General features: G+C 40.8%; 3 protein-coding genes across 31 annotated transcripts in view; all 3 read left to right on the top strand.

The window, feature by feature from the left end:
- The window catches only part of LOC101169865 (protocadherin gamma-C5), a 307,671-nt gene that overhangs the window by 215,967 nt on the left and 72,252 nt on the right, over positions 1-19,452 (top strand). Inside the window, exon 1 of one of the 29 annotated variants that reach the window (XM_078954157.1) lies at positions 1,267-4,063. The exons of 26 other annotated variants lie outside the window; for them this stretch is intronic. In XM_078954157.1, coding sequence (XP_078810283.1) covers positions 1,679-4,063 — 2,385 coding nt within the window. In that variant the 5' untranslated portion in view covers positions 1,267-1,678. Of the gene's footprint in view, positions 1-1,266; positions 4,064-4,522; positions 7,189-8,241; positions 10,561-19,452 lie in introns of those variants that run through there. 2 more of the 29 variants (XM_078954145.1, XM_078954165.1) reach the window with 2 other exon arrangements.
- On the top strand, positions 11,547-14,475 carry LOC111948066 (protocadherin gamma-A4-like). The gene has a single exon (XM_078954176.1). The coding sequence runs from the start codon at positions 11,748-11,750 to the stop codon at positions 13,833-13,835; it is 2,088 nt and encodes a 695-aa protein (XP_078810302.1). The 5' UTR covers positions 11,547-11,747; the 3' UTR covers positions 13,836-14,475.
- Positions 16,142-19,017, top strand: LOC144994874 (protocadherin gamma-A11-like). The gene has a single exon (XM_078954172.1). It carries the CDS (start codon positions 16,142-16,144, stop codon positions 18,557-18,559), a length of 2,418 nt encoding a protein of 805 aa, XP_078810298.1. The 3' UTR covers positions 18,560-19,017.

The raw sequence follows: 19,452 nt of genomic DNA, 5'->3' as shown, positions 1-19,452 counted from the left end.
TGTTTGTTTATGTGTGTTTGTTTTGTTTTTTGAACATTTTTTCCGCCACACGTGTATAGCACTTTATTCGTAATGATGTTTTAGGTAGTAAAAAACAAGAATCCAAGTAGAGATATTTTAATAGTTTTCGTCCTCTTTTATAACACATGTTCAGTACCTCGGACAGAGACGATATTATATTGACAGCTTTTTGCTTGCCTTTTTTTTCTTTAAAGAAATGCTTTCCCACACAAAATGTATATTTAAATAGTTTTCGAATTTGTTTTTGTATAACATAATCGCTTTGAGAATGTATACCCTGGATGAATTATTTTTTCATGATTATTTAATTTAGTGTTTTTTTTCCCTACATTTCTACCGTGTTCTCAGCGTTTATTAATTATAGAATATCGCTGCAGTTAGTACACATAACTTTGAGCGTTTCACTTAATACTTTGCTTAATCTAAGTTAAAGTTTTTTTGGTCTTTTACTGTTGTTTAATTGCATTTGTTCTACGTGTTATTTTTTTTAAACACTCCATTCAAACGCCTAACTTAATTATACACGTCTGTGATGTTTTTTTTTTGTTTATTTGTTTGTTTGTTTTTTCCTTTAGAACAGCAAAAGAATAAACCTTTTGAAGCTGGAAGAAAACAATTCTAAAGTCTCTATTAAAATTAAGACTTAAACACTGTTTAATCTACAAATTACCTTTAAAGATGTATTTATACTTTAAGTGACTGTAAGTGCAATGTTACTGAAAGTTGTCGACCTAAAACTAATATTTTGTTATCGTTTAATATAGGTATTAATTTAATCTTAAAGTTTGTAGCATTTTTTGGTTGAATTATACAGGTTATTGCAATTCTAGGAGGTTTAACTGAAAGATTAAATACTTTCAAAAGAAATTATTATTGCTAATTGTGTATCTATTTTCTGATTCCAAACGGCCTGATTTGGATCATTTCAGGACCACGGATAGCAGCCTGACCAATCTTTTCCCCGTGTGGCATTGATGCATTTTGTTAGGAGTTAGTGTTATGTTTTAGGTCAAACAAATAATCAAACAGTTCTTATTCCTCAACCTTACTATTTTTGCCCTTCTCCTTCATTCTTAGTGTATTCAATTTTTTCTTTTTTTCTTTTTTACAATGGTGGCCTAAAAGACGTTGCCCCCTTTCTTTATCTTTTTTTTTTATTTTTAGCAAATCAGTTCAGTTGCCTCTTTTGTTGCGTTCTGTCTTTATAAAAAATAGAAATTAAGAAAAAAATATAAAATCTTTTTGAGGGGGTGGGGTCTGTTGGTGCGGAAGATTATAAGTGAATCAGAAAAGGTTTGCTTATTAATAAAAACAAAAAATCCTGGTATGCGGCTTTTTTTTGATCCGTCCTGCAGTTTTATAGTTTGGACCCTTAGTGCCGCTGTTGACCAGAGGGTTGATAACTGAAGGTGGGTTTTTAAGACTGCGCGCCGGTCTAACATCACCGAGTTAGTAATGGCGTAGTGACAGACTGTGGCGGAGCCCGTTTGGCGAAGAGGATTTATCATGACAAAACGGAGAAATACTGATATTTTTAGGAGACTTTTATGAGGGGATGGTTTTCTAAGTTGTTGATTTTGTTTTGGATTCTAGTTTAAACAGAAATTTCTCTTTTTGAGATTCACTAGAAGCTTCGAGGAAAAGATCGGACAGAACAATGAATCAGCGGGTACTGTTGTTCGTGTGTCTCGTCTCCCTCGCCTCCGTGCTGGGACAGGTCAGTTACTCGATACCAGAGGAAATGCCCAAAGGATCGCTTGTGGGAAACATCGCTCAGGATTTAGGTTTGGAAATGAAACGTTTGATTTCGGGAAAAGCTAAAATCTACAGCAGGAACAGCGGAGAGTACATGGAGCTGAACAGAGAAAGAGGAGTCCTCCTCGTTAAAGAGAGGATCGACAGAGAGGCGCTGTGCGCAGAGACTGCGCTTTGTGCTTTACATTTTCAGATCATTTTAGAGAACCCGATGGAACATTACACGGTGAATATTCAAATTACAGATATCAACGATAATGCACCTGTTTTTGAGAAAACTAAAATGAATTTTAAAATCAGCGAGTCTGCCGTGATCGGTGCAAAATTTGTGCTCGAAAGGGCTGTGGATCTTGATGTTGGAACAAATGATTTACAAAACTACGTTTTAAAACCAGCTGATCATTTTATTGTTAAGCCTCAGAGCAATACACACAGTCAGAGAAGCGTGGAGATGGTTTTACAGAAACCTTTAGATCGAGAGAAAGAGGAGCAGATCTCTCTCGTGTTAACGGCAGTGGATGGAGGAGAGCCGCAGATGTCAGGAACAATGATGATCGTCGTCACGGTTTTAGACGTTAATGATAACGCTCCAGTTTTTACGCAGCAAACATACAAAGCTACAGTTACGGAGAATTCACCTAAAGGAACAGTTGTTGCTGCAGTGACAGCCTCAGATGCTGATCAAGGATCAAACAGCAGGATTACGTATTCAATCACTAACACGTTAGATAACGTAAGAAGAGCGTTCAATGTCAATGAGGAAAATGGACAAATTTGTTTAATTGATGACGTCGACTTTGAGAAATCGAAACATTTTGAAATCAATTTACTTGCTAGTGACAGCGGAGGACTCACGGACTCGTGTAAAGTATTGGTTGATGTTAAAGACATAAATGATAACAAACCAGAAATCAACATAATGTCAAAAACAAACGTTATATCTGAAAATGCCCAAGTAAACACTGTAGTTACAATGATTAATATTGATGATTTAGACTCCGGAGAAAACGGAAGAGTGGAATGTTCTATTAACGATAAGGAACCATTTAGTTTAATTTCATCAACAAATAATATATATAACCTTTTAACAGACAGTGAATTAGACAGAGAAACAGCGTCAGAGTATAACATCACAGTGACCTGCTCTGATGAAGGAGTCCCCTCCCTCTCCAGCAGCGTCACTCTCACCTTACAGATCTCTGATGTGAATGACAACGCACCTGTTTTTGAGAGGAGCTCATATGAGGCCTACATTGTAGAAAACAACACACCAGGTGTGTCTATTTTCACAGTGAAAGCCACAGACGCTGACTGGAAGCAGAATGCGCGTGTTTCTTACATACTGGAGGACTCCTCTGTGAACGGAGTGCCAATGTCCTCATATGTGTCCGTCAGTGCTGACAGTGGAGTCATCCACGCAGTGCGCTCTTTTGACTACGAGCAGATCAAAGACTTCCGGTTCTGCGTCAAAGCGCAGGATGGAGGTTCTCCTCCACTCAGCAGCAACGTAACAGTGAAAATCCAGATCCAGGACCAGAACGATAACCCGCCTCAGGTTCTGTATCCGGTCCAGACTGCTGGCTCTGTGGTGGCTGAAATGGTTCCTCGTTCAGCTGATGTGGGCTACCTGGTGACTAAAGTGGTGGCTGTTGATGTGGACTCTGGACAGAATGCCTGGCTCTCCTATAAACTGCAGAAAGCCACAGACAGGGCGCTGTTTGAAGTGGGCTCACAGAATGGAGAAATCCGAACTGTCCGCCAAGTGACGGAGAAAGATTTGCTCAAACAAAGACTGACTGTGATCGTGGAGGACAACGGGCAGCCGTCTCGCTCAGCTACAGTCATTGTGAACGTGGCGGTGGCGGACAGTTTCCCTGAAGTGCTGTCGGAGTTCACTGACTTTCCACACGACAAGGATTACAATGACAACCTGACTTTTTACTTAGTGCTCGCTCTTGCTGTGGTGTCTTTCCTCTTCATCACGTGTTTAGTGGTCATCATCTCCGTCAAAATCTACAGATGGAGACAGTCTCGCATCCTGTACCACTCCAGCCTCCCAGTGATTCCATATTATCCTCCACGTTACTCAGACACTTTGGGAACAGGGACTCTGCCACATACGTACAATTACGAGGTGTGCAGGACCACTGACTCCAGAAAGAGTGACTGTAAGTTCGGCAGGCCTGGGAGTCAGAACGTGCTGATAATGGATCCCAGTTCAACAGGAACAGTGCCACATATAAGGAAAGAAAAGTGCATCCTGGATGAACCAGAATCTCCTTTAGAGGTTAGTCTTCTATTCTCTTCACCTTAAATCTATTCTTTTCTGTTCTTTTCTGTTCTATTCTATTCTATTCAATTCTTTTTTTCCTATCAGTGACTTTTCATATTAGTGATTTTAGAATTTTCAAGTTAGTTGAATTTGCTTGGAAACGAAACTGTTAATTAATAATTAATAAGTCTATTAATTGTCAACATATACAATCATATAATCTTTTACAGACTTATGAAATTTTCACAGTTGCTTATAGAAAATGTAAAATGCATTACCCCATTTCTTCTTTGTTTTTATTTTATTTTATCTTCTTCAAATATTTTCGTTAAGGGTACAATGTGTTTCGTTTTCCTTTCTTATTTAGACATTCGTCTTTGATAGTCATTTAAATCACAACAGTATTCCATAAGGTTGATTCTTTTCATATTGTTTTTCTTTTTACAGAAGACTTTGTGTTGAATGTGTCTTATGTAGTTGCCCGTTTTTCACTCTTAGGGACGCTGTTGACCAGCGTGTGGTAGCCCATATTTTCTGCAGAGTGCATGACTACCCCCGAGCACGCCATTTAGATTTTGACGTCTCAACGGTTTAGACGTTACGCTGTTAGTCTCTCAGATCTCTTTATTTTGGATTTTCAAAAAAGTTAATCCGAGAATCTGTGTCCTTTTCCCCTTCTTCTGCTGTGTGGAATACCTTTGGATTTTTCTGGAATACGTTTGACTCCTTCCGTTACAATGCTGCTGACTGAAACAATGGGGTGGCAAGTACTGTTGCTTTTCTCAACGCTCCCTCTTTGTCTCGTGCACGGGCAGATCAGCTATTCTATTCCAGAGGAAATGTCGAAAGGATCTTTAGTTGGTAACATAGCACAAGATTTAGGTTTAGACATAAAAAGGCTGAAAACGGGAAATGCTCGCCTTCATGTTGGAAACAGCGCAGAATACATCGAACTGAACACAGACAGAGGACTCCTCCTCATTCGGGAGAGAATAGATAGGGAGGCTTTGTGCAAACAAGCCACTCCGTGCGCTTTACATTTTCAAATCATTTTAGAAAACCCCATAGAGTTTTATCGGGTTACAATAGAAATAAAGGATATTAATGACAACGCCCCTATTTTCAAAATGGATAAAATGCTGTTTGAGATCAGCGAGTCAGCTGCCAGAGGAGCTAAATTTATACTGGAGAAAGCAGTGGATTCGGATGTCGGAACAAATGCGCTCCAAAGCTATTCCCTTGATCCTACAAATCATTTTGCTCTAAAACTCGCAGATTCCGCTGATGGCGGAAAAGAGGTCGAGATGGTTCTAGAAAAACCTCTTGATAGAGAGAAGGATGAACATTTGAGTCTGACCTTAACCGCTTTTGATGGAGGAAACCCCCAGATGTCAGGGACAGTGCAAATACACGTAACTGTGCTGGATGCCAACGACAATGCGCCATTGTTTACGCAGCCGACATACAAGGGTACTTTAACGGAAAATTCTCCAAAAGGGACTTTATTAATTACAGTAACAGCCACAGATAAAGATAAAGGAATAAATGGTGTCATAAATTACTCTATATCGAACAATGTTGAGGGAATTTTGAACTTATTTGAAATGCACGAGACAAAAGGAGAACTGCGTTTGATTGGTAACGTCGATTACGAACATTCAAAGCATTACCAGCTAAACATAAAAGCAATGGACCAAGGTGGACTGAGTGACTCTTGTAAAATTATACTTGACATTGTGGATTTAAATGATAACAGCCCAGTTATAGATTTGATGTCAAAGACCCAGTCGATTCCAGAGGATTCTGTCTCACAAACAATTGTGGCAGTCATGAATGTTCATGATGCAGACTCTGAAGAGAACGGACAAGTTAAATGTTATTTAAGGAACAACGCGCTTTTTATGATTGAAAATACATCTAGTGGTTTTTACAGCATACGGACAGACGGTGAATTAGACAGAGAAACAGCGTCAGAGTATAACATCACAGTGACCTGCTCTGATGAAGGAGTCCCCTCCCTCTCCAGCAGCGTCACTCTCACATTACAGATCTCTGATGTGAATGACAACGCACCTGTCTTTGAGAGGAGCTCATATGAGGCCTACATTGTAGAAAACAACACACCAGGTGTGTCTATTTTCACAGTGAAAGCCACAGACGCTGACTGGAAGCAGAATGCGCGTGTTTCTTACATACTGGAGGACTCCTCTGTGAACGGAGTGCCAGTCTCCTCATATGTGTCAGTAAGTGCTGACAGTGGAGTCATCCACGCAGTGCGCTCTTTTGACTACGAGCAGATCAAAGACTTCCGTTTCTGCGTCAAAGCACAGGACGGAGGCTCTCCTCCACTCAGCAGCAACGTGACAGTGAAAATCCAGATCCAGGACCAGAACGATAACCCGCCTCAGGTTCTGTATCCGGTCCAGACTGCTGGCTCTGTGGTGGCTGAAATGGTGCCTCGTTCAGCTGATGTGGGCTACCTGGTGACTAAAGTGGTGGCTGTTGATGTGGACTCTGGACAGAATGCCTGGCTCTCCTATAAACTGCAGAAAGCCACAGACAGGGTGCTGTTTGAAGTGGGCTCACAGAATGGAGAAATCCGAACTGTCCGCCAAGTGACGGAGAAAGATTTGCTCAAACAAAGACTGACTGTGATCGTGGAGGATAACGGGCAGCCCTCTCGCTCAGCTACAGTCATTGTGAACGTGGCGGTGGCGGACAGCTTCCCTGAGGTGCTGTCGGAGTTCACTGACTTTCCACACGACAAGGAATACAATGACAACCTGACTTTTTACTTAGTGCTGGCTCTGGCTGTGGTTTCTTTCCTCTTCATCACGTGTTTAGTGGTCATCATCTCCGTCAAAATCTACAGATGGAGACAGTCTCGCATCCTGTACCACTCCAGCCTCCCAGTGATTCCATATTATCCTCCACGTTACTCAGACACTTTGGGAACAGGGACTCTGCCACACACGTACAATTACGAGGTGTGCAGGACCACTGACTCCAGAAAGAGTGACTGTAAGTTTGGCAGAGCTGGTAGTCAGAACGTGCTGATAATGGACCCCAGTTCTACAGGAACCATGCAGCGGATGCAGAGTGAGAAGAGCATCCTGGATGAACCAGACTCACCTTTAGAGGTCAGTTCTTTGGGTTAGTTTTTCTTTAAAATTATGTTTTTGGAACTTCCCTTTACGCATTCCTCAGCACCTTGGACAGTGACATATTGAGGACACTTGCTTCTTCATCCTCACACTTTAGGAGCACTTTACCTATACTGGTGTTTTAGGTCGTAGACATAGGATGCTACTGTTTCATGTTCAAATATGTGAATTTTATTAAAAATTATAAAAACCAGTAGGCAATTTAATGTTTAATAGATGATTTTGGTAGAATTTGCAATGAATTATTTCAGCACCACGAACAGCAGCCATTGAAAACGTTTTCTTATACAGGTTTCACTTTCCCATTCAGGAGTTAGTCTATTTTTTAAAGCTCAAGCATGGGATAGAACAATACATGCCTCATTTTTCATCGTTTTTCTTTTCTTTTTCTTCTGTTTTGAGATAGTAATTATTATAATCAGTTGCCTAAGCAGTTTTAAACCCGTCATCAATCTCTTTTATGTTTTTTGTTTTAAGCAATTAAAATAAACTTCTTTTTTTGCTTTCTGTCATTTTAAATCCGAAAAGAATAACAAAAGAGTGACTCATTTGTGTGTGGGGGGGTATACAAATGTATACGTATACATGTATTGAATAACTGAGGGAAACGATTGCTGACAGATTAAAAAGGTTCTCATATGCAGCTATTTCTTTTGAACTCCTGCAGTTTTATAGTTTGGACCCTTAGTGCCGCTGTTGACCAGAGGAATAAAAATTGAAGGAGTGTTTTTGAGCCAGCCCGGCGGTTGATCATCACTGAGAAATGGCGTTGTGATAGACGGTGGCGGAGCCCGTTCAAAAAGGGCATTTATATGATTAAAAGGGAGAAATTTTGATAGTTTCATAGGTTTCTTTAATGGAATATTTTTTGTAGTTGCTGATCTTGTTTTGGATTCTAATTTAAACGGAAAACTGTTTTGGGGATTTACTGGAAGCTTCGAGGAAAACAGATCGGACAGAACAATGAATCAGCGGGTACTGTTGTTCGTGTGTCTCGTCTCCCTCGCCTCCGTGCTGGGACAGGTCAGTTACTCGATACCAGAGGAAATGCCCAAAGGATCGCTTGTGGGAAACATTGCTCAGGATTTAGGTTTGGAAACGAAACGTTTGATTTCGGGAAAAGCTAAAATCTACAGCAGGAACAGCGGAGAGTACGTGGAGCTGAACAGAGAAAGAGGAGTCCTCCTCGTTAAAGAGAGGATCGACAGAGAGGCGCTGTGCGCAGAGACTGCGCTTTGTGCTTTACATTTTCAGATCATTTTAGAGAACCCGATGGAACATTACACGGTGAACATCCAGATTACAGATATCAACGATAATGCACCCGCTTTTGAGAAAACGACAGTCAAATTTAGAATCAGCGAGTCTGCAATAATTGGTGCAAAATTTCTTTTAGCGAGAGCTGAAGATCTTGATGTGGAAAAAAACGGAGTACAAAGCTACGAGTTAAAACCAACCAATAATTTTGCTCTAAACCCGCACCATACCGCAGCTGGAACAAAAAACGTGGAGATGGTTTTACAGAAACCTTTAGATCGAGAGAAAGAGGAGCAGATCTCTCTCGTGTTAACGGCTGTGGATGGAGGAGAGCCGCAGATGTCAGGAACAATGATGATCGTCGTCACGGTTTTAGACGTTAATGATAACGCTCCAGTTTTTACGCAGCAAACATACAAAGCTACAGTTACGGAGAATTCACCTAAAGGAACAGTTGTTGCTGCAGTGACAGCCTCAGATGCTGATCAAGGATCAAACAGCAGGATTACGTATTCAATCACTAATACAGTAGGACATTACAAGCATTTATTTGATATCCATGAAAAAAATGGAGAAGTGATTTTAATTGAAAATATTGATTATGAAAAATCAAAGCATTTTGAAATAACCATTGGAGCAACTGATGATGGAGGATTGACCGATTCGTGTAAATTACTGCTTGATATTCAGGATGTGAATGATAACAAACCTGAAATTAACATAATGTCTAAATCAAATGTTATTCAAGAAGATGCAAAACTAAACACAGTTGTTACTATGATTCATATTGAAGATCTGGATTCTGGAGATAATGGTAAAGTTGTATGTTTAATGAATGAAAACATCCCATTCTTGTTGAAGTCAACCATAAATAATTTTTATAGTTTACAAACAGACAGTGAATTAGACAGAGAAACAGCGTCAGAGTATAACATCACAGTGACCTGCTCTGATGAAGGAGTCCCCTCCCTCTCCAGCAGCGTCACTCTCACCTTACAGATCTCTGATGTGAATGACAACGCACCTGTCTTTGAGAGGAGCTCATATGAGGCCTACATTGTAGAAAACAACACACCAGGTGTGTCTATTTTCACAGTGAAAGCCACAGACGCTGACTGGAAGCAGAATGCGCATGTTTCTTACGTTCTGGAGGACTCCTCTGTGAACGGAGTGCCAGTCTCCTCATATGTGTCCGTCAGTGCTGACAGTGGAGTCATCCACGCAGTGCGCTCTTTTGACTACGAGCAGATCAAAGACTTCAGGTTCTCCGTCAAAGCGCAGGACGGAGGCTCTCCTCCACTCAGCAGCAACGTGACAGTGAAAATCCAGATCCAGGACCAGAACGATAACCCGCCTCAGGTTCTGTATCCGGTCCAGACTGCTGGCTCTGTGGTGGCTGAAATGGTGCCTCGTTCAGCTGATGTGGGCTACCTGGTGACTAAAGTGGTGGCTGTTGATGTGGACTCTGGACAGAATGCCTGGCTCTCCTATAAACTGCAGAAAGCCACAGACAGGGTGCTGTTTGAAGTGGGCTCACAGAATGGAGAAATCCGAACTGTCCGCCAAGTGACGGAGAAAGATTTGCTCAAACAAAGACTGACTGTGATCGTGGAGGACAACGGGCAGCCGTCTCGTTCAGCTACAGTCATTGTGAACGTGGCGGTGGCGGACAGCTTCCCTGAAGTGCTGTCGGAGTTCACAGACTTTCCACACGACAAGGATTACAATGACAACCTGACTTTTTACTTAGTGCTGGCTCTGGCTGTGGTTTCTTTCCTCTTCATCACGTGTTTAGTGGTCATCATCTCCGTCAAAATCTACAGATGGAGACAGTCTCGCATCCTGTATCACTCCAGCCTCCCAGTGATTCCATATTATCCTCCACGTTACTCAGACACTTTGGGCACAGGGACTCTGCCACACACGTACAATTACGAGGTGTGCAGGACCACTGACTCCAGAAAGAGTGACTGTAAGTTCGGCAGAGCTGGGAGTCAGAACGTGCTGATAATGGACCCCAGTTCTACAGGAACCATGCAGCGAATGCAGAGTGAGAAGAGCATCCTGGATGAACCAGATTCTCCTTTACAGGTTAGAAAAAAACATCTTAAGTCAAACTTTATTATCTAAATACACAAATTAATTACTTTCTTTTTAGAAATAATGCACAGAAATAGGCAATAGCTTGTGTACTCATATATACTTTTCACTGCACTTGGAGGTTTATATATATATATATATATATATATATATATATATATAAATGCAATAGTTTAAAGCAAATTTCTTTTACAGATACTTTGATGTCCAGATATAGTCCAAAATTGTTTTTCTTATTTGTAATATATTTTTAATGTAATATTTAAAGAGGAAACTCTTGTTAAGCAGAAATTGTGTTTGTACGTGAATTTTTTTAATTGACAGCCCTGTTTAGGGCGCATCCTGTCATTCCCCAACAACAAGCCCCGAGTGACCTCTTACAACATGATGGTTGTTCAATTTGTTTATTTATTTATTCATTTTTTGGGGGGTGGGGTCTGCTTTTACGTTGTGAATTTTTAATCTCATTCAGTTTTTAAAGTTCTGTCCAACAACATACGTTTGATACGGATAATTTTATTTTTGGCTGGTATCTAAAGGTGCAATCTGCAGGGCTTTTTTTTAAAATATTTCTTGCTCCAGTTGTACTTTTCCATTTTGAACTCAGAGGGCCGCTGTTGAATAACGTGTCGCTGTGGCAGACGTGGTTTGCAGTTGATCCTCCCAAGTCATCTCCGCATTTTAGGGAAACAAAGGAGAGGAAGCTCCAGTTTCACAGAAATGCCCGATGCTGGATAGTATGTGTTTATTCTAATCCTCTGGAATATGAAAGGATTTAGTCTTTTCTTCTTTTTTGTCAAGGGACTTTTTTGATTCATCACATTTATCGAATAACCGTTTGAATTCGACTGCGTGAGGCGGACACAACAATGGAGCGACAAGTACTGCTTTGCATCATGGTCTGTTCTCTGTATTCGGTCTCCTGTCAAGTGAGCTACTCTATTCCGGAGGAAATGACAAAGGGGTCGCTGGTAGGTAACATAGCACGGGATTTGGGTTTAGATGTGAAAAGATTAAAATCAGGCAAAGCCCGTTTATTTACGAGCGACAGTGCAGAATTCATCGAACTGGACAGAGAAAGAGGAGTCCTCCTCGTCAGGGAGAGAATCGACAGGGAGGCCCTCTGCAGACAGACTACGCCTTGCGCTTTACATTTGCAGATTATTCTGGAAAGTCCGATGGAGCTCTTCCGAATCACGATCGAAATCACCGACATTAACGACAACAGTCCGAGTTTTAAAAATGACGAGAGACGTTTTGAAATCAGCGAGTCGGCTGTGACGGGATCGAAATTTGTGTTAGAGAGAGCGGTTGATTTGGACATTGGCATAAATGGTTTGAAAAATTACAGTCTGAAACCCACGGACAATTTTATATTGAAAACGGAAAGTCAAGCGGATGGAAATAAGAAGGTTGAGATGGTTTTACACAAGCCGCTAGACAGAGAGAAAGAGGAGCGCATATCACTGCTGCTGAAAGCAGTGGATGGAGGAGATCCTCCGATGTCTGGAACGCTGAAAATATATGTAACTGTGCTCGATGTTAATGACAACGCTCCCGTTTTTTCACAGTCACTTTACAAGGCAGCAATAGCGGAGAATTCTGGGAAAGGAACAACACTAACATCAGTGAGCGCTTCTGATGCAGATAAAGGGACAAACAGTGAAATTACTTACGCTGTGTCCACTACTATAGACAGCATTTCTGAAATGTTTATGATAAATGAAAAAGGTGAAGTCATTTTAGTGGGTGACATTGATTATGAAAAATCAAAAACCTATCAAATTGATGTTGAAGCAAAGGACAGTGGGGGTCTTTCTGATTCTAGTAAGGTTATAGTTGACATTATTGACATTAATGATAATAAACCAATGATAAATATTATGTCAAAATCAGATTCTATTCCTGAAAACTCTAAGCAAAATAGTATTATAGTTATGTTTAATGCCCTTGACCCGGACTCGGGTAACAATGGTCAAGTGAAATGCAGTTTGAGTGACAACATTCCGTTTACAATAACTGCTTCACATGAGTTCTATAGTTTAGTGACAGACAGTGAATTAGACAGAGAGACAGCGTCAGAGTATAACATCACAGTGACCTGCTCTGATGAAGGAGTCCCCTCCCTCTCCAGCAGCGTCACTCTCACCTTACAGATCTCTGATGTGAATGACAACGCACCTGTCTTTGAGAGGAGCTCATATGAGGCCTACATTGTAGAAAACAACACACCAGGTGTGTCTATTTTCACTGTGAAAGCCACAGACGCTGACTGGAAGCAGAATGCGCGTGTTTCTTACATTCTGGAGGACTCCTATGTGAACGGAGTGCCAGTCTCCTCATATGTGTCCGTCAGTGCTGACAGTGGAGTCATCCACGCAGTGCGCTCTTTTGACTACGAGCAGATCAAAGACTTCCGGTTCTGCGTCAAAGCGCAGGACGGAGGCTCTCCTCCACTCAGCAGCAACGTAACAGTGAAAATCCAGATCCAGGACCAGAACGATAACCCGCCTCAGGTTCTGTATCCGGTCCAGACTGCTGGCTCTGTGGTGGCTGAAATGGTGCCTCGTTCAGCTGATGTGGGCTACCTGGTGACTAAAGTGGTGGCTGTTGATGTGGACTCTGGACAGAATGCCTGGCTCTCCTATAAACTGCAGAAAGCCACAGACAGGGCGCTGTTTGAAGTGGGCTCACAGAATGGAGAAATCCGAACTGTCCGCCAAGTGACTGAGAAAGATTTGCTCAAACAAAGACTGACTGTGATCGTGGAGGACAACGGGCAGCCCTCTCGTTCAGCTACAGTCATTGTGAACGTGGCGGTGGCGGACAGCTTCCCTGAAGTGCTGTCGGAGTTCACTGACTTTCCACACGACAAGGACTACAATGACAACCTGACTTTTTACTTAGTGCTGGCTCTGGCTGTGGTTTCTTTCCTCTTCATCACGTGTTTAGTGGTCATCATCTCCGTCAAAATCTACAGATGGAGACAGTCTCGCATCCTGTACCACTCCAGCCTCCCAGTGATTCCATATTATCCTCCACGTTACTCAGACACTTTGGGAACAGGGACTCTGCCACACACGTACAATTACGAGGTGTGCAGAACCACTGACTCCAGAAAGAGTGACTGTAAGTTCGGCAGAGCTGGGAGTCAGAACGTGCTGATAATGGACCCCAGTTCTACAGGAACCATGCAGAGGCTGCAGAGTGAGAAGAGCATCCTGGATGAACCAGATTCTCCTCTGGAGGTCAGTTATTTTACATAGATGTTTTTGATCAAACTCCTGCATACACAATGGAAACCGGTTCCTTAAAATTCAACACCTTGGACAGTGATAATGTATATATCTGAATAACATTTTTTTATCAACCACACCCTTTTCTAAAGCTACAGATGTTTGTTGTTATAGATTTTAAAACACATTTTCTCTTTGACCATATTTAATGAAATGCTGAAAATTGTGCTGTGGATTTTAACATCATTTTAACAGTCATTGTGGATACATTTCTTTGCATTTATTTATTTTTTTGTAAGTCTTCATCATCACCCATGTGTTATAATTTATTTCACGAATAACTGAGTTGTTTACTTCGATCTTACTAGGGGCCTTATGGCAGTGATGTGGTTATAAGCCCTTGTCAAAGCAAGAAGGCACTGGTTCAAATCCCATCTGGATCCTTATTGTGTAAAGTTTGCATGTTCTCCCCTTGTACAGGTTAGGCAAAATACTTCAGCTTCCTCTCACATTCCAAAAACATTCTTTATAGGTTGATGGCTCTAAATTGTATTTGAAGTGTAAGTTTGTATGTATTTGTTTGTTGGGCTGCAGTGGAGTGGCAAACTGTCCAGGGTGCTTTTATTGTTCCATGTTTTAGTCCCAGAAGGCTTTAACATCTCAGTGACTCTGCACAAGACAAAACAGGAAGGGCAGAATGATGGGTTTGATGGCTTTAAGTTGGTTGTGATAGCATGCACTGATGCAATCTGACTCTTAATTTTATAATATCTGTGAGCTTTACCATTCCGTCTTAATATTTTTTTTTCTTTTTTTTTAGAATCAAAAGGGAATTTCCTGATAATATAATTCAAAACTTTCTTCTTATCTGACTTTACTCCCCATTTGTATGTGACAATAATCACAGAAAAAAGCAAACATTTATGTTTAAGAATATATTTGCTTATTGTACTTTTTTTAAATTTTTGTCTCATTGCTTTTGGGCAAAAGAGACTCAGACATCTGGAGACTCTATTCGGTCTATGTTTAAAATATATGGAAACTGATCAGCCAATTTGTGATCACTTTCCATATTGTTGTGCTGTAAATGAATCAATTGATAATATTTGTCATTTAAAAAACCTTTAAACTTTAACATTTAAAACGTAAATATCTATACTTTCAGTAGTTGTTTAATAGTATCCATCCCTTCTTCAAGCACTTTGCAATGAAGTTTTTTTTGTCTGTTTGTTATTGACCAAGCGATATAAAACGCTGTTACCAAATAGGCAGCTCCGCTGACTTTTATAAAGATTTACAAATAAATTGAAATTAACACACATGTGAATGCATTTCAAACATCCTCTCAAATAACGTTAAGCCATAAGACAAAAAATCTTTTGTTCAAGTTAAGTTATTTCAAAAGTTAAAGCTTTATATTTATTTTGTGGACTTTCTGAAAAGACATTTTCTCAACTTTTTCAAAAAGTGAGCTTTTTTCAGTGATTTAATGTCTTTATTTTCAACTTTAGTGATGTAAAGTAAAATAGTATATTGGATAAAAGCCATATTAAAATGTCTTTGATCTTTTTTGTTTGCCGGGCATTTGGCTTTTTTTTTTTTAAAAGGAAAAATGAAGTAAAATCGATTGATCAGTCAATGGCGTGTTTATTCTTGATTGTTTTGTTGAGGCTTATTTTATATAATTTTGTTAAAGTCTTGTTCTTACTCACCAACAGCTTGTGCAAAGCATAGTATTTTAAGAGTGAGAAATGCTTGTGTGGAGGCGATCAAAAGTAAATTTAGTTGTGAAAGCGCTTTCATAATAAGTGAAGTTTTAAGGAATGTGTTGTCTTAACTATTTTATCATTTAGGGGACTAAGCAAAAAAAATTACACACACACACACATATATTATGAAATACTTTTTTATGGATACTGATACCAAAATTTAACAAAAAAAATCCTATACTTGATTAACTTTGTTTTTTTTTTACTTAATGTATGTAGGCTTTTTCTTTATGTTTTTTTAGATTTACTTTTTTTTATGACTTTCCTGTTATTTTTGTCATTTTATTCTGCTTTATGTAGTTCCCATATTTGGACTCTCAGGGCCGCTGTTGACTAATGCAGATATGGTCTCCTGTTCCGGAAACCCTACATAAAGAGGAAAAAAAAACCTTCGCAGCACACAAGCTTCTCTGCAGACGACTAGAGATCCCTGCACTAAAAATCCTCAAAAACGTTGGGAATAAGGACAAACAAAGAGCAAATAATTTACACTGGACCTTTTAAGAACCCCTGATGAAAGACATTTTGGATTAGTGGTCTTTGAACTCCGATTGTTTCGAGGAAAAAATGTCGGGGGGAACAATAAGATGGCAAGTACTGGTGTTTGCGTGGTTGTTTTCTGTCTGCTCGGTGGATGGGCAGGTCGCTTATTCGATTCCTGAGGAAATGTCCAAAGGCTCGATAATTGGGAACTTTGCGCAAGATTTGGGTTTGGATTTAAAACGAATAAAGTCGGGAAAGGCGCGAATTTACACGGAGGACAATGGAGAATATGTCGAGCTGAATAAAGACAAGGGACTCTTGCTTGTCAAAGAAAGGATCGACAGAGAGGCGCTCTGCGGGCAGACTGCACCTTGCGCCATTCATCTCCAAATCACGCTTGAAGACCCCATCGAATTTTACACGGTTACGGTTGAAATAAATGATATTAATGATAACGTGCCCAGCTTTAAAAAGGGTGAGATGAAATTCAGGATCAGCGAGTCGGCCGTGGTCGGAGCTAAATTCGCTCTCGAGAGAGCTATGGATTTGGATGTTGGTGTCAACGGGCTGCAGAGGTACTCACTTAAACCTACCGATAATTTTAATCTGAAACTAAACGAGCAAAATGATGGTAGTAAAAATGTGGAGATGGTTTTGCAAAAGGCGCTCGACAGAGAGATGCAGCAGCATATCTCTTTAACCCTCACTGCCACGGACGGCGGAGAGCCTCAGCTTTCGGGGACGATCAGAGTAGAAATATCTGTGCTTGATGTTAATGATAACGCTCCTGTGTTTACGCAAAAAATTTATAAGGTTACTGTGAGTGAGACTGCACGAGCAGGAACTTTATTAAGCACAGTGAGCGCTACAGATGCAGACGATGGCCCCAATGCCAACGTGTTTTACGCAATAACAAACACTTTAGATGATGTTCCTCGTTTGTTTCACATTGAAGAAAAGAGCGGGGTGGTCTCCCTGAAGGGAAACCTGGATTTTGAAAAGGCACAGCTCCATGAAATACGTGTGCAGGCCAGTGATGAAGGAGGCTTAACAGACTCATGTAAAATTATTGTTGAAGTAACTGATACTAATGATAACCACCCATCGATTAATATAATGTCAAAAACAAATTCAATATCAGAAAACTCCAAATCAGGAACTGTAATCACTATATTAAACGTTCAGGATAATGACTTTGGTGAGAATGGGAGAGTTACATGTGAAATTGGAGAGACTGTGCCATTTTTGATTGAAAAAACGTCCAAAAAAATCTTTAGCTTAGTGACAGAAAGTGAATTAGACAGAGAAACAGCGTCAGAGTATAACATCACAGTGACCTGCTCTGATGAAGGAGTCCCCTCCCTCTCCAGCAGCGTCACTCTCACCTTACAGATCTCTGATGTGAATGACAACGCACCTGTCTTTGAGAGGAGCTCATATGAGGCCTACATTGTAGAAAACAACACACCAGGTGTGTCTATTTTCACCGTGAAAGCCACAGACGCTGACTGGAAGCAGAATGCGCGTGTTTCTTACATACTGGAGGACTCCTATGTGAACGGAGTGCCAGTCTCCTCTTATGTGTCCGTCAGTGCTGACAGTGGAGTCATCCACGCAGTGCGCTCTTTTGACTACGAGCAGATCAAAGACTTCCGCTTCTGCGTCAAAGCGCAGGACGGAGGCTCTCCTCCACTCAGCAGCAACGTGACAGTGAAAATCCAGATCCAGGACCAAAACGATAACCCGCCTCAGGTTCTGTATCCGGTCCAGACTGCTGGCTCTGTGGTGGCTGAAATGGTGCCTCGTTCAGCTGATGTGGGCTACCTGGTGACTAAAGTGGTGGCTGTTGATGTGGACTCTGGACAGAATGCCTGGCTCTCCTATAAACTGCAGAAAGCCACAGACAGGGCGCTGTTTGAAGTGGGCTCACAGAATGGAGAAATCCGAACTGTCCGCCAAGTGACGGAGAAAGATTTGCTCAAACAAAGACTGACTGTGATCGTGGAGGACAACGGGCAGCCCCCTCGTTCAGCTACAGTCATTGTGAACGTGGCGGTGGCGGACAGCTTTCCTGAAGTGCTGTCAGAGTTTACTGACTTTCCACACGACAAGGATTACAATGACAACCTGACTTTTTACTTAGTGCTGGCTCTGGCTGTGGTGTCTTTCCTCTTCATCACGTGTTTAGTGGTCATCATCTCCGTCAAAATCTACAGATGGAGACAGTCTCGCATCCTGTATCACTCCAGCCTCCCAGTGATTCCATATTATCCTCCACGTTACTCAGACACTTTGGGAACAGGGACTCTGCCACACACGTACAATTACGAGGTGTGCAGGACCACTGACTCCAGAAAGAGTGACTGTAAGTTCGGCAGAGCTGGGAGTCAGAACGTGCTGATAATGGACCCCAGTTCTACAGGAACCATGCAGAGGCTGCAGAGTGAGAAGAGCATCCTGGATGAACCAGATTCTCCTCTGGAGGTCAGTTGTTTTGAGTAGATTTTCCTTTGCAAAAGTCTTTTACGTTAACACCAAAACATCAGCACCATGGACAGCAATAAATTGAGCATGTACTTTCTTGTGCAGCCTTGCTTGTAGGTAATGTAGTTTGAAATTTGTCTCAATAATTCCTGCCTTTTCTCTATCAAAATTTTGCTCAAACTTCAGCACCTTGGACAACGACAATGACTGTTCAACAAACTATTCGAAGCAAAACACATTTTCATGCTTTTTTGTTTGTTTGTTTGTTTTTTACTCAGTTTAAATGAAAAGCGCCTCAAAGCCGAAATGTTGCATTGTTACATCTGGGTTTAAGTATTTCAGATTATATTTAGTTAAGTTTCGTCTGAGAATTTTATTTTCAATAATTTACTCAATTTTCTCCCTTTGTAAAACGTATTTTATCCTTTTGTTCCTTAAATTCATAACAATAATAATAATTTCATATTATCATCGAATAGTTTGGTTGTTTTTTTCAATTGAATATTTTTCTTTTCTGATATTTCTATTCTATTATTTTAATATTTATATTTCATGGAAAACTTATTGTAACTTTATGTCCCGCTTGCAATAACACCTGAAAGTAAGATCACTGGCATCAGGCTTTATTCCGTTTTGGATATTATATTCGGCTTTGTCACATAGCCTTTTTTTTGTCTTTCTTTTTTACAGTGTAATTCTTATTTGTGTACTCATAGCGCCGCTGTTCACCAGCACTGTGCAGTTCCACTGCAGCCTTGCGGAGAACCATCCCCCCTATGTGATGATTTCACTGGGAGAAGAACAGACGCTGCCTTGAAACCGTGGAATATTTTTAAGGCCGTCTCGCTTATATCCGCTATTCTTTCTCCCTGTTTCATCATACGATTTGTATTTCTGTTAGATGAGTTCAA

Source organism: Oryzias latipes, chromosome 10 (assembly GCF_053564925.1).
Source record: "Oryzias latipes strain Hd-rR chromosome 10, Olatipes_Hd-rR_3.1".
NCBI classification, from domain to species: Eukaryota; Metazoa; Chordata; class Actinopteri; order Beloniformes; family Adrianichthyidae; genus Oryzias; species Oryzias latipes.
The sequence above is the reverse complement of the archived record's forward strand: the minus strand, read 5'-3'. Positions and strand labels throughout refer to the sequence as shown.

What these genes read in the sequence shown, in the direction of transcription:
- LOC111948066 (XM_078954176.1), top strand. Translation starts at nt 11,748, where the DNA reads ATGGAGCTCTTCCGAATCACGATCGAAATCACCGACATTAACGACAAC.
- LOC144994874 (XM_078954172.1), top strand. Translation starts at nt 16,142, where the DNA reads ATGTCGGGGGGAACAATAAGATGGCAAGTACTGGTGTTTGCGTGGTTG.